Genomic DNA, 12,676 nt, shown 5'->3' on the forward strand with positions numbered 1-12,676 from the left:
CTAATCGAATGTGACAAGGATGTCACAAGCGATTTTGTGTCATCAGATAGTGACTCATTATCTTTTAGGGATCTGGCTACGGCCAGGTTAGTGTGCTCTGCGTAGGAGAGCACCGCTAACGTGTTTTTGGCCAGACCCTCTTGTGCTCTAAGGTCTCGGTAAGCCGAGGAGGAGGTCACCCTAGGCACGAGTTGGTCCAGCTGTACATCGTCCTTTAATATGGAAGTCGATGCTGCAGCTGGACAGCCGGCCGAGCTGACTCGATAATAGTCAGCGCGGTACTGCCTAACGGGAGGAAGTTGTGCCGTGAACAACTTCCCCGGTTTACACCAAGCTTCCGGTCCGACTGCCGGAAGGACAGGGATGGAAGTACGTTGGTGGGCGCCTTGTGAGTCTCTGATTGTACGCTCCAAAAGTTCAGAGACTGCTAACACCGACGGGGAGGGAGGAAGGAATTCAAGTGCCCGAGTGGAGCCTTGAGAAACCTGTGGATTGGGATCCACTTCCTGTCCCCAGAGTGAAAAGGTCGGTGTTGACAAGGCTGGCAGTTCCGGCGGGGTAGGGCACAGATCCTGCGGGAGGTACGCTCTGATCAAGGATCTGAGTGTCCTTATATCCGACAGGATACTGGCCTCCTCTGGTGACAGCTCCTCCTGATTGGGGGAGCGGTAGCCTGGCTGAGAACTCTCGTTCTCAGAAAATTCCTCTAAAATAGAGGAGTCGGATGGTGGGTATCCGATGGGACCAGGCGCACCAGAGGAACAGGAACCCTGCTCCAGATGGCTGAGTCTATCAGAAAGACCTGCTACCATCTGGATGAGCTGGGACAGTTGCTGTCCCGACTCGGGTTCCGGACCCGACGTGCGGCTTCTCTCAACGACGGGCGGTTGAGGCGAGGGTGAGCGCATAAGCGAACCCTGGAAGCCGTATGTGCGGGCGAATGGGTCTTCCGGAAGCGGAAGTTGCCCATATTCTGAACTAGAGTTCAGATGTCCTCTCTGCGTAGCTCGTTCCATGGGAACGACGCCTCTGCTACGAGGAGGGGGTGGCACTTCCGGTTGGTTCCACCCAAGAGGTTGGCCAACGTAGGAAGGTGCCTGCATTTCCGGTAGGACGAAGTCCGAAACCGGAAATGCCCGTAACTCCTTCGCCGGTATGGAGCTACCGGAAGCCCTTTTAGAAGGAGGTACGGAGGGCGGAAACGCTGTTACCGAAGACGCATGGCGTTTCGGAGGTGGCGTTATAAGGTCCGGCCCTACTCTACTGTGACCGTGAGGACTGGGGTTATTTCGCAGTAAAGACTGAGAAAAACCCCCAGTAGAGTCTTCGGTTACTGAAAAACGGGAACCCGCGTCAGTAACCGGAACTGCAATCGGCGGACCGGAAGCAGGGTGCTCCCGCGGGTACAAAGGGCTTGTACTCGGGGGAGCGGACGACAGGGGAACCGGAAGGTTCCCTGAGGTCCGGGGTATATTAAACCCTTGGAGACTTATTGGATGTAAGTCTCCCTTGGGACCACAGACATTAATAATGTCAGATCCCGCATCCTTCGCAGCCGCGGCCGGAACCGGAACTCGGCTGACGGAAGGGGTGGTGGCGGGAGGTTTGCTAGACCTCCGGGTTATATGCCCGGAAACGGAACCGGAAGAGGGTTTAGGCGTCTTCGCCGCCCGTTTCCCGCCACCAGACGCATTCCTTTGTGGTGAGACAAAGGATGCCGTCGGAGGGGTACGCCATATAAAAAATGGTACCAATGACAATAAAAACACTGGGAACCCCAAGTAGGCCAGAAAGGACGCAATAATTAATGGAAAGGAAAACATGCCTACTTGAATTAAACACTATTGCAATGGATCTGAGTCTTGTTCATTACAATAGAGCGGAGAATAGCCTACTTAACTCTACCCTACCAAGATCAAAATAATGGAGCCGGGTCGACTAAGCTAGCTAAGAAAATGTCTATAATTAAATAGACTGGACAATACTAATGCCAAGATTAGTTTGGCGGTCTACGCCGTAGGTGAATGAACCCAAAAATCGTCTAGACTTGGCTGGTTGAATTTGGTTTTAAATCGAATTCACGGCAGCTTTGAAAAAACGATGTGCTTCGTAGAAGCACAAGAGTAAAGACTGAATATGGCGGCATGAGATCGGCGCGATCTCGCGGGATCGGTCAGGGCGCCGCCTGGCGGCCGAGCTGTTAACTCAGTTCTCCCTTTAGAAAATTAAAGGGATACTCTTGTGTTTGAGCCCAAATGGAGTAACATGCAAAAGTGTTCCATAGGTAAGTTTGAATGACACAAAATGGGTTCTGCAAGGGCAGGTTGTGTGGTCAGGGTCTTTATGGCCAAGTATAAGTGACAGAGCCTTGTGGAGGTATCATAACTAAATCCGTTGAACGTGGAATGGTTGATACAGGCTTGCAAACACACCATCTTTCTGCTGCACGTCTCCGATTGCATGAGTCGAGTTGCAGTGGTAGTTGGGTTGAAAAGTTTCAAGAAGTATTGTTGGCAACCGCGAACTGAAAGTAAGATAAGACGTGCAGTTTACAAACGACTAAGCTTTGCGTAGATTTACCAGTACACACTCCATGTTAGTACTGCAAACTTGGTCGTATCTGGTATGTCGTGTTGCATATTTGTACCAACACATCTTTCCCGAAACTGAAGGACTATATAATTTCAACCACATCTCCGTTTTCGTAGTTTTTAGCCCAATTCTCCTGCACTAAACATGTCTATTGTATAACCATATGCATTGGTATGGGCCACGTTGCTCAATATTATAGGCGACAGCATTGCCGTTGCCGGTTCAGGTCCTAACCTTTCATGCCTTTCCCTCGAACGTCTTTAACTACAATCGCCCTCAGGGCTACCTTCCTGCCTTTAACCCGACGTCCAATGTATATCCTTTTTGTTGAAAGAAAATAGCTACTGTGCTTCCTTACTCCAATCGTCCGCCAATCGTTCAGAGAGACGCCAAACTGAGTTGCCAAACCGTGATGCGTACCTTTATCACTGTGATAACCAGTGAGATCACCAGCTTGGACCTGTAAAGACATAACAGCTTCACGTAGTACAAACACGAGTAGGCAGGGTTGAAAAAGAGGTAAGTAAACACACACACGGCGCACAGGGCGACTGGATCGCCATTAAAAGTTGACATTGATATTGCTGATTTGCTCACAATGTCATGCGATTGGATATTGTCTCTAGCCCTGCATCTTCTATATTGTTTTTTCAACTCTATACTCTACTTATTAGTAACAAACGACAAGCCTTTTACTATTGTTTTATTATGAGTGCGGGTCACTTGCAGAGGGTGTATTAAAATCAAAGGAAAAATTATGGCGAGAGAGACCAATTACACGAAACCGTGATTGGTCGTAGCAAGCGGACACAAAAGAAGCAGGCAACGAATTTCTTTATTTTATTGGGCGTTAAGCCATGCGAGCACTACGATATAAGGGCCTTATTATCTTTTTGATTAATGAAGTACCAATACATGATGTACACCGTGTTGGTGTCTTTCCCAGCATGCCCAGCAGATGTTTTCTTGGCTAATATTTGTTACTTCTATGTTAGGTGTAAAGGAATAATCCACTTTTATGGTTAACATCTCAAATATGTCATATCGTATCAAAGTACATTGTAATTAGTTTCAATAGACAATCGTTCTTGACTCCTGACCGATCAAGCAATAGTTTGATATAGAATTCGTGAGTGACAGGGATTCCTGCTGCAGTGGAAAACAAGTCATGGCGTCGATGCGACAGGCAGACTACTAAGTATTTAGAAACAAGCAGACAGTAACCTTAAAGGGTATCGAAAACAATGTCTTATTTCCGATCGTAGAGTTTGTAACCTCTGTTGAGTGGACCAGGTCGAACGTCCTGGAAACGCCAGGGACGGGTCTGAATATATCCACATAGTACGTTTCGCTGTTGATTTTGTTGTACAGTTGCCATCCGATAACATATCCTTCTTCTTTGAACATGTGCGGAGCGGCCAAATGGATGATAACCAAACCGCCGTAGCTGCCGGGGAGAGCAGTCGGTTCCTGTCCCTGAAGATACACATCCTTGCAGTTTGGGACGACAGCAACAGTTGGAAAAATATCGAAAAGCAGGAAACACAATGAGGTAATAAAAACTATTGGGTCAATTGCAATTCCACTCTGGCAGCTTGACAAACTCGTGATTTCTTCATTAGCAATACATATCTCTGCTAAAATATATAATGCGGCAAAATGGTTCCCTCTCCAAATTGTACTTGGATTAATGGATCTTGTATTTCAGAACAAATCTATTCCGGTAAGAAAAGTGATTAATTTAATCCGGTCACATGTTCAGCGATCCCATTCCAATCGGTCATATAAAAAGGAAGCGTTGATACAATTACTAGTACGGAAACTCTCAAAAGGCACAGTGCACTACAGACGAGCAGAATGAGTAACTCGCTCGCGATCGACTCTTTAGTGCGAGAGGTTCTATGACCAGTTTCAAGCCAGGACTGAAGACGCTGCTCTTCTGTGAAAGCGCCCGTGAGCAGGATTCTTGGGAGTGGGCGCTATACATTGTACAAGACACTAATACTAGTGACTTTCAGCACCGTCAAAACGTATCCAGAAGTATTAAGGTAGCAGGAAAGATAGGGCGTTTGTGATTTCTGAGTCTGAGGGGGTTGGTGTCTGTTGACTGTGCTTTAAGAGAGACTAGGCATGGCGCTAGTCTCTCTTCAAGCACAGTCAACAGGTATTTGGTCTCACTCTCAGTATTTGGGTAAGTACAGAATCAAGCCAGCTCAGAGAGCAATGATTGAACGATGCTGTGGACAAGTCCAAGAATACTGCATCAGTCACGACCAACTTCTCATCAGAAATCGTCACCACCAGCATATTCAATGTTCAGTTCCAACCTGTACCAGTCCAATGCACGCCTGTCATCCTGTCATGGTCAGCAGTAGTCAGCTTAGCGCGATATGGAACATTCTTCCGAAACTCAAGCGAGGGAAGTCTGCTCATTAGCATATCTCGCGCACTGCTCCTTCTGGTCAAACATCGTAGTGAAATCGTAATGGAAAACGTCTGGCTTTGCGCCAGACTACTAAGTGAAGAACTAATAGGTAAAGAACTTCTACTTGCGCGAGACTGCTGTGATGAAATTATCATTGCAGAGACTCCGGTGACGTACACATATATTTTTTACAATCAAAAATGCCCTCAAAAGACGACATGGAATGATTATTTTATTGATATTTCCTACTATATACCTTCCAATTATCACTTTATACAAATAGATCGGCGTTAGGTCGCATGCTTTTCTTTCCTGGTGACACTATAAAGCAAAATAGTTGCAACCCCGTAAATGCGCTATAAGTCCAATAATAAGTGACGGTGACCCGTTATAAATGTTTCGCTAGCTTCGATTTTTTGCCGCTACGCTGCGCTTTGGGCCCTTGCGTCAAGTATCCGCATGGAAAATACGTATGGCGCCTACGGGTAAGTGACACATAAGTAGGACATAAAATTGAGGTTCACCTACGATTTCATCCGTGTGCAATTTGTAAACAGCTGAAGAGATACCTGGCAACGCAAAACTTCTAATTTCTCCAAAAAAACACATCAACGTGATCTACAATATTTCTCAAATCATGATATTATAGAGATAGAAGATGGAAGAGTCTCAATTTAGCTGCAAATGCAAGTTAAATTGTTTAATATCATACGTACTGCTTCCCGCATGGAATATAGTTCTTGCGTTTTTCCGTATACTTACTTTCCGGTAGCACTTGTCGTGTAAACTACACAAACTAATGACGTCGTTCAGAAGGCGTCACTGCGGATACATTCGCAAGAATGACACCAGGATTATGCTGTATGTATCCCTGTACTCCTTTCTGCTACAGGATCCCGTTTGAGAAAACTTCAGCTTCTTCACAGTTTTCGCAGCTGCCCATTTTGGTCTGCGCCTGGTGGGCAAACATTCTTTATCAACTATTTGAAAACTATATATTGAGAAAAGATCACACAAATATCAAAAAGTGAGATAATTTTGAGGAGAACTACTTTAGCCGATTCACTCTGCCACTCGTGCGACCTCGTCATAATCGTCACGTGGTGACGACGAGGATTGATTTTTCAATATGGCGACCTAGAATGGTATTCGAGGGACTACGTCCGTTCCCTAGCCTTGTTGTCCCAAGTAGCCCAACTGATATTAGTTGAAAATTATACTGCAGATCTGGAGAATAACGACGTTCCTGAGAATTGTCGAGCTAGTTACTTCGGAAGATCTGGTGAAAACGGATTGTTTTATTGAACGTTGTTGGTATAGTCGAAAGGATGATTTCATGACGAGGATCATCGTAATAATGCGAACTGTTGGTGTGATACTGACTAGTCGGATACTGCTGTTATCAATGCCTTATCCTAGACGCAAGGGCCCAACGCGCCGCGTAGCGGCAAAAAAGCGAAGCTGGCAAAACATTTATAACGGGTCACCGTCACTTATTATTGGACTTATAGCGCATTTACGGGGTTGCAACTATTTTGCTTTATAGTGTCACCAGGAAAGAAAAGCATGCGACCTAACGCCGATCTATTTGTATAAAGTGATAATCGGAAGGTATATAGTAGGAAATATCAATAAAATAATCATTCCATGTCGTCTTTTGAGGGCATTTTTGATTGTAAAAAATATATGTGTACGTCACCGGAGTCTCTGCAATGATAATTTTATCACAGCAGTCTCGCGCAAGTAGAAGTTCTTTACCTATTAGTTCTTCACTTATTAGTCTCAATGTCTTGCGCAAAGCCAGACGTTTTCCATTACGATTTCACTATACGATGTTTGACAAAAAGGAGCAGTGCGCGAGATATGCTAATGAGCAGACTTCCCTCGCTTGAGTTTCGGAAGAATGTTCCATATCGCGCTAAGCTGACCACTGCTGACCATGACAGACGTGCATTGGACTGGTACAGGTTGGAACTGAATGCTGGTGGTGACGCTTTCTGATGAGAAGTTGGTCGTGACTGATGCAGTATCCTTGGACTTGTCCACAGCATCGTTCAATCATTGCTCTCTAAGCTGCCTTGATTCTGTACTTACCCAAATACTGAGACCAAATGCCTGTTGACTGTGCTTTAAGAGAGACTGGCGCCATGCCTAGTCTCTCTTAAAGCACAGTCAACAGACACCAACCCCCTCAGACTCAGAAACCACAAACGCCCAACCCTTCCTGCTACCTAAATACTTCTGGGTTCATTTGCTGGCTGCAACGCGAGTTGGTCAATAGATGATAGTGATAAATATATAGATGGATGTCGTTTGGAAAGAACGATAATTGCTTCTAAAAAGACCATTCAGTTAATCAATTATCGGTAAAACTATCTATTGAATTCTAAATTTCTATTTCACTTCAGGTGATCAGGAGGCTCCAGATTCAGACCGAGTTGTTTCTCGCCACAACTGAGAACAAGACACTCTAATATTCTTTGTAGTCCTCTTGATCGATGAGCAACGAAAAAAAAACACTACACCCATACCACTAAAATGTGAAACGACATTAATACATGTACAATGTAGTTATAGAGATATGAAAAGGTATATGTTCACAAATCAACCGCTCAATGAAGGCAACTGAGTTGGTCATTACCCACCAGCACAGTAGCCAGAATGCAGTATGGCGGTATATGATAATGAAAAGCCCATGTAACATTATGGTTATGAAGATACAACCCACAGGGATGTTTCATTAAACATAATTATAATAAAAATGTCGCACAAGAGAAAGACCGTTGTCACTCAACCTCGTTTACCCAGGGGTCATTGCGCGCTCCTGAATGCTAATCAAGTAGACCCCGGATGTAGAGGTTGCAGCTTGGTGCCACGCTGGCCTGTGGCTGCTGCCGTGATAAATATCATCTGACCCGGAATCATTGCCCTGACCAATCATGGTTGTTATGCTGAAATGGACATCATTTTGGTACCAGGCCATAATTACCAAATTTCCGACGACTGCTTTTTTATGGCGGATTGTTGTCAAACTCTAATCATTTGTTCTAACTGGATTCTTTGCCTGCTTCAAATAAAGCAGCATTGAACCATGTTGGTACAGAGGCCCTGGTCATATCAACACCACTGCTGAGGAAATATCTGAATTCGTTTTGGTCATTATTTGGAAGGGATACGGAACAATTCAGTAGAGTGTTATTTCTATTCTCCGTGCAAAAATGACGTGTAATTTCTTTTATATCAAACAACCACCTAAACATGAAACCATGGGCACATTCAGGTATACAATTCAATTCAATTCAAATAAGACTTATATAGCGCAATTATCCAATAACGTTTGATTGCTCGGCTGCGCTTTGAAAACAAAGTCACCATAATCTCGACTTCAGCACCTTTTTGAAGGTGCTCACAGTTGGAGCATTTCGCACATTCATGTCTAGTCTGTTCCAGAGTTGTGTAGCATACACCACAAAACTTCTGCCACCATATGATGCCAGGCGGTACCTGGGTATTTGGAGCAAACCTAAGTTCTGGGACCTCAGGGATCGGCTGGGTTCATACAGTGGCACAATATCTGATAGATAGCATGGGGCAAGGTCAGCTTTGCACTTAAACAAAAGGAGTGACACCTTGAAGTCAATTCTTTGAGGAATAGGAAGCCAGTGTAGCCTACTGAGCACGGGTGTAATGTGCTGGTCACGACGAGTTCGAGTTATTATCCTGGCTGCATGATTTTGTGTAAGTTGGAGTTTGTGCATTAGGTTCTTGGTAATGCCGGCAAGGAGGCTGTTGCAATATTCCAGTCTTGTTAACACAAGGGATTGGATAAGGAGTTTAGCTGCGCTTTCGGTAAGACTATTGCGTATCCGGCCAATGTTCCGAAGATGGTACGTTGCAGATTTTACAACACTATTCACTTGATTTTCCATTGACATTGTTTGATCAAAAAGAACTCCCAGGTTTCTCACTGGTCCTGTTGTCACTTGGACGTCAATCCCCGCTACTGAGAGGGACTCTATATTGAGACGGTTCAAAGCTTGCTGAGAGCCAGACAACTTTAGTTCAGTTTTCGTTGGGTTCCCCTTGAGCATGTTCTTGGCTAACCAGTCCTGAATCTTGAGCAGGCAATCCTCTAACTGAACAATTTTCTGCTGTGCTTGCCTATTGGCAATGCAACATAGACTTGAGTGTCGTCAGCGAAGCCATGACGTGGGGTAGATAAACTGTCAATCAGGTCGCCAAGTGGTAGGATATAGATAAGGAAAAGAATAGGCCCAAGTACAAGCAAGGTACAACACCTTAACCTCACTGGTAACACCCTGGGGGACTTCACTGGTAAAGAAGACTTCAAGGATCTGCCAGAGCTAAAGGAACTCCGGTCGAATCATTTTTAGATTTCGTTGTATGGCCCCACAGGTCCCCGAAGAGAACTGTTTTCCAAAGATGGACCCTTTTTCTTCCTGCACTGATCTCATCCGCATAGGCGCCTTGCAGATCTTTCTGTGGATACTTGGGACCATTGCTGTGGGCGGGAATATCCTCGTACTCCTCCTGAGGATATTGACAAAGGAACCAACGACGGCGAACACCACGATCATCACAAGCCTCGCCGTGTCCGACCTCCTCATGGGCGTGTACTTGTACATCATCGCGGCTGCGGGCACCACATTCAGGGGGTACTACATCGAGGTTGACTGGACCTGGAGGGAGGGCATCGGATGTAAGATTGCCGGATTCCTCTCCGTCTTATCAAGCGAGGTGTCCGTCTTCACTTTGACTATCATGTCAGTGGATCGTTTCCTGGTTGTGGTGTTCCCGTTCAGTAAGCAAAAGATCAACTTCAAGAAGGCGAGGATATTGGTGGCATCAATATGGATCGTTGGGGTCATTTTAGCCGGTGCAACGTTCTGTGTTGACTACTTGCGACATTCGTACTATTCAAGATCTGGCGTCTGCCTCTCGCTCCACCTGACATCAGAACCCGCCCCAGGATGGGAGTACTCGGTCGCCATCTTTTTAGGACTCAACCTCGTTGCGTTCATGATCATCGCTGTACTATACACTTGGATGTACGTCATCATCAAAGGCTCTGTCGATATGATGAAACACAAGACCAGTCGGAAGAAGGGAGAAAACAAGGAACTAGTCGTTGCCCGCAAGATGGCGCTGATCATCCTGACTGACTTTGCTTGCTGGATGCCCATCATAATTCTAGACGCAAGGGCCCAATGCGCCGCGTAGCGGCAAAAAAGCGAAGCTGGCGAAACATTTATAACGGGTCACCGTCACTTATTAGGGTGTTTTCGCACCGATACGCGAAACGCCTACGTGAACGTCTACTCACTGAAAATTGTGTACCTGTGACGTATACACATACGCGAGTGAAAGTCGTTTCACGGATAACGTGCGGGCCTTCGTTAAAGCTCTATTATTCAGACGTGCGTTTTTGCTTATAAATGGCCTTTCATCGTGAATCGAATCCCGAAACTGTTACGTCAGTAGTTTATGCGCACTGTATGACGTAAACCACAGGCCTATAAAGGATGCGCGTCCTATTCGACCGTCCATTTCGCTGGATAGAGGTGCGTTCTGCACTTGTACGCCCATGGCCTATGGCCCATGGGTATTTCAAAGATGTGTCTGCCACGTTGTCTCTGTGTTGTCCGAATTTCCCCCCTTTCTTTCGTGTACACCGGCACCGTGGTGGCCCCGGGAAAATCTTCGTTTCTTGCCTATCCTTTCGGTGTTTATATTTCAAGCTCTTCAACCTAACAGGGGTGTATGGGTGCCCTGATTTATTTGCACCGCGACTCAAGCAATCTGGATATTAGGTAGACAGACTACATGCTATTAGTTTAGATACTTCATCCACACATGAGATGCCTGCAACCTTTATTTTGCTTTGTTTTCATTTCAGGAGCAATTATGAGTAAAAAATTCGTCCGTTTTTTTCCTGCGCTGGATATCGCAATGTTGCGGGAAGCTGTGGCGGTAGATGGTGATGCAAATAGATGGGAAACAATAGCAGCAGCTCTTAACACTTGGGTGAAAGAGAAAAAGAAGACCAAAGAAGTGGTGGACCATTTCGGTATGCTCACAGCAAGATGTGTAAAAGAGCGATGTGAGCGCCTGGTAAAGATGTTTAAAAAAGAGGAGCTAGACTCCATAAAATCGTAAGTATTTCCACTTTTTTAAAATGTTTGAACGCAAGGTTATTTTTCTGTCCATGCCTTGTCCAAAAATTAACTTGAAGATTAGACTTGGAGTTTACGTTCCCATAGCCCAACCTTCTAAGATCAGTTTCCGCCCCAATGGAACTTCTAACCAATTGCGTTGAGGAAAGATAATCAGTATTCACAGTGGTCATCATTCATAACGGATGGTCTAAACTTCGGGCCTATCGAGAGGAGGTTACTTGCCTGCGGTATTACAAAACCAGATCACATTTCACATTCTCCGCATAATGCGATGACTTTATGGTTAGGCCTACAAATTATGGCGTGTCCCAAAATATGTCCGCGCATGCTATTCTCTCCTACAGTATGATGTCCATGGTATTTTGGGCCAACATCTATTGTAAATTATCTCCTAACCAAAAAACTGTCAATTTGAAGTACTCGCCAACTTCAAACTAAAACAAGTTTCTGCTTTCTGTCAATATTCTATGCGCATGGAAGTGTTTTGTTGGGCCAAGTCATTAGTCCCAAAAAGCGGAGGCTCCTGACCAATCGGGTCGACTTTATTGATATGTTCAAGCTTCATTCGCCTTTTAGCTCTGGTACAGCTGAAGAGTACGATGAAAGAAAACAACTCCTGGGTGAAATGGTAACCATGGCTGATGAGCGGGAAGCGGCTAAAGCGTTACAAGCCGTAACGGATGCGCCATCAAAGGATGAAAAAGAAAAACAGTTGGAGGAAGCCGGAAAAGCGATTCGGCAAGCTGCAACAGAGGGCAAAACCAAAGGTATGTCTACGCTTGTATTTTATGTATGTATTGAGAGAAAGCAGAATACAAAACAAGGCCGCAAAACAGTTCCACAAATCTTGTGGTGTCAAGAAGTTAGTGAACCCTAAGTACTGCCGTGGACGATGTTAGTCATGTTTTAGCAGAGCGAATCTTCCAACCTCGTTCCAAGGGTATTTCCCGCTCGACGGGGTTGATGGTCGTTTACAATATGGCGAACTACCTGCCCATCTCGCCCCTTAAGCCCAGGGGACGAGGTGGCGAGCCTTCACGATCTTGTCAGTGTAAGAAAACTGAATGTTGAACGGGGGTAATAGCAGACTTCCAAAACGTTTACCCAACTTTTGGTCTCACCTCAAATACGGATGTCCTACCCCTCAAATAACTGGCCAAATATTAGTTATAAATACCAGGTTTAATCCTTATCAGGTTTAATCCTTATTTCAGGTGCGAAAAGGAGATCAACAACGTCTTTGACAGACTACCTCGCCGAAAAACTAGGCCAGGATGCAGAGATTAAAAATGAGGAAACTAAGTTAAAGAAAGAGGAATTGGAACTAAAGAAGGAGGAGCTGAAATTGCAGGCAGCCAAGTTCGAAATGGAACGAAAGGAACGGGAGCAAAGATTGGAAATGGAGAAAGAAGAAAAACAAGTATATATGCAGATGATGCGTGACTGCCTGGCGAAAAAGTGA

The 12,676-nt window shown here is 45.2% G+C and overlaps 1 protein-coding gene across 1 annotated transcript; it reads left to right on the top strand.

The window, feature by feature from the left end:
* Positions 1-10,987: 10,987 nt before the first annotated feature.
* LOC135489417 (uncharacterized) lies at positions 10,988-12,676 on the top strand. The gene is made up of 3 exons (XM_064774766.1): positions 10,988-11,190; positions 11,791-11,981; positions 12,429-12,676. Exons 1-3 carry the CDS (start codon positions 10,988-10,990, stop codon positions 12,674-12,676), a joined length of 642 nt encoding a protein of 213 aa, XP_064630836.1.

The sequence above is a fragment of the Lineus longissimus genome, chromosome 6, assembly GCF_910592395.1.
Source record: "Lineus longissimus chromosome 6, tnLinLong1.2, whole genome shotgun sequence".
Taxonomy (NCBI): Eukaryota; Metazoa; Nemertea; class Pilidiophora; order Heteronemertea; family Lineidae; genus Lineus; species Lineus longissimus.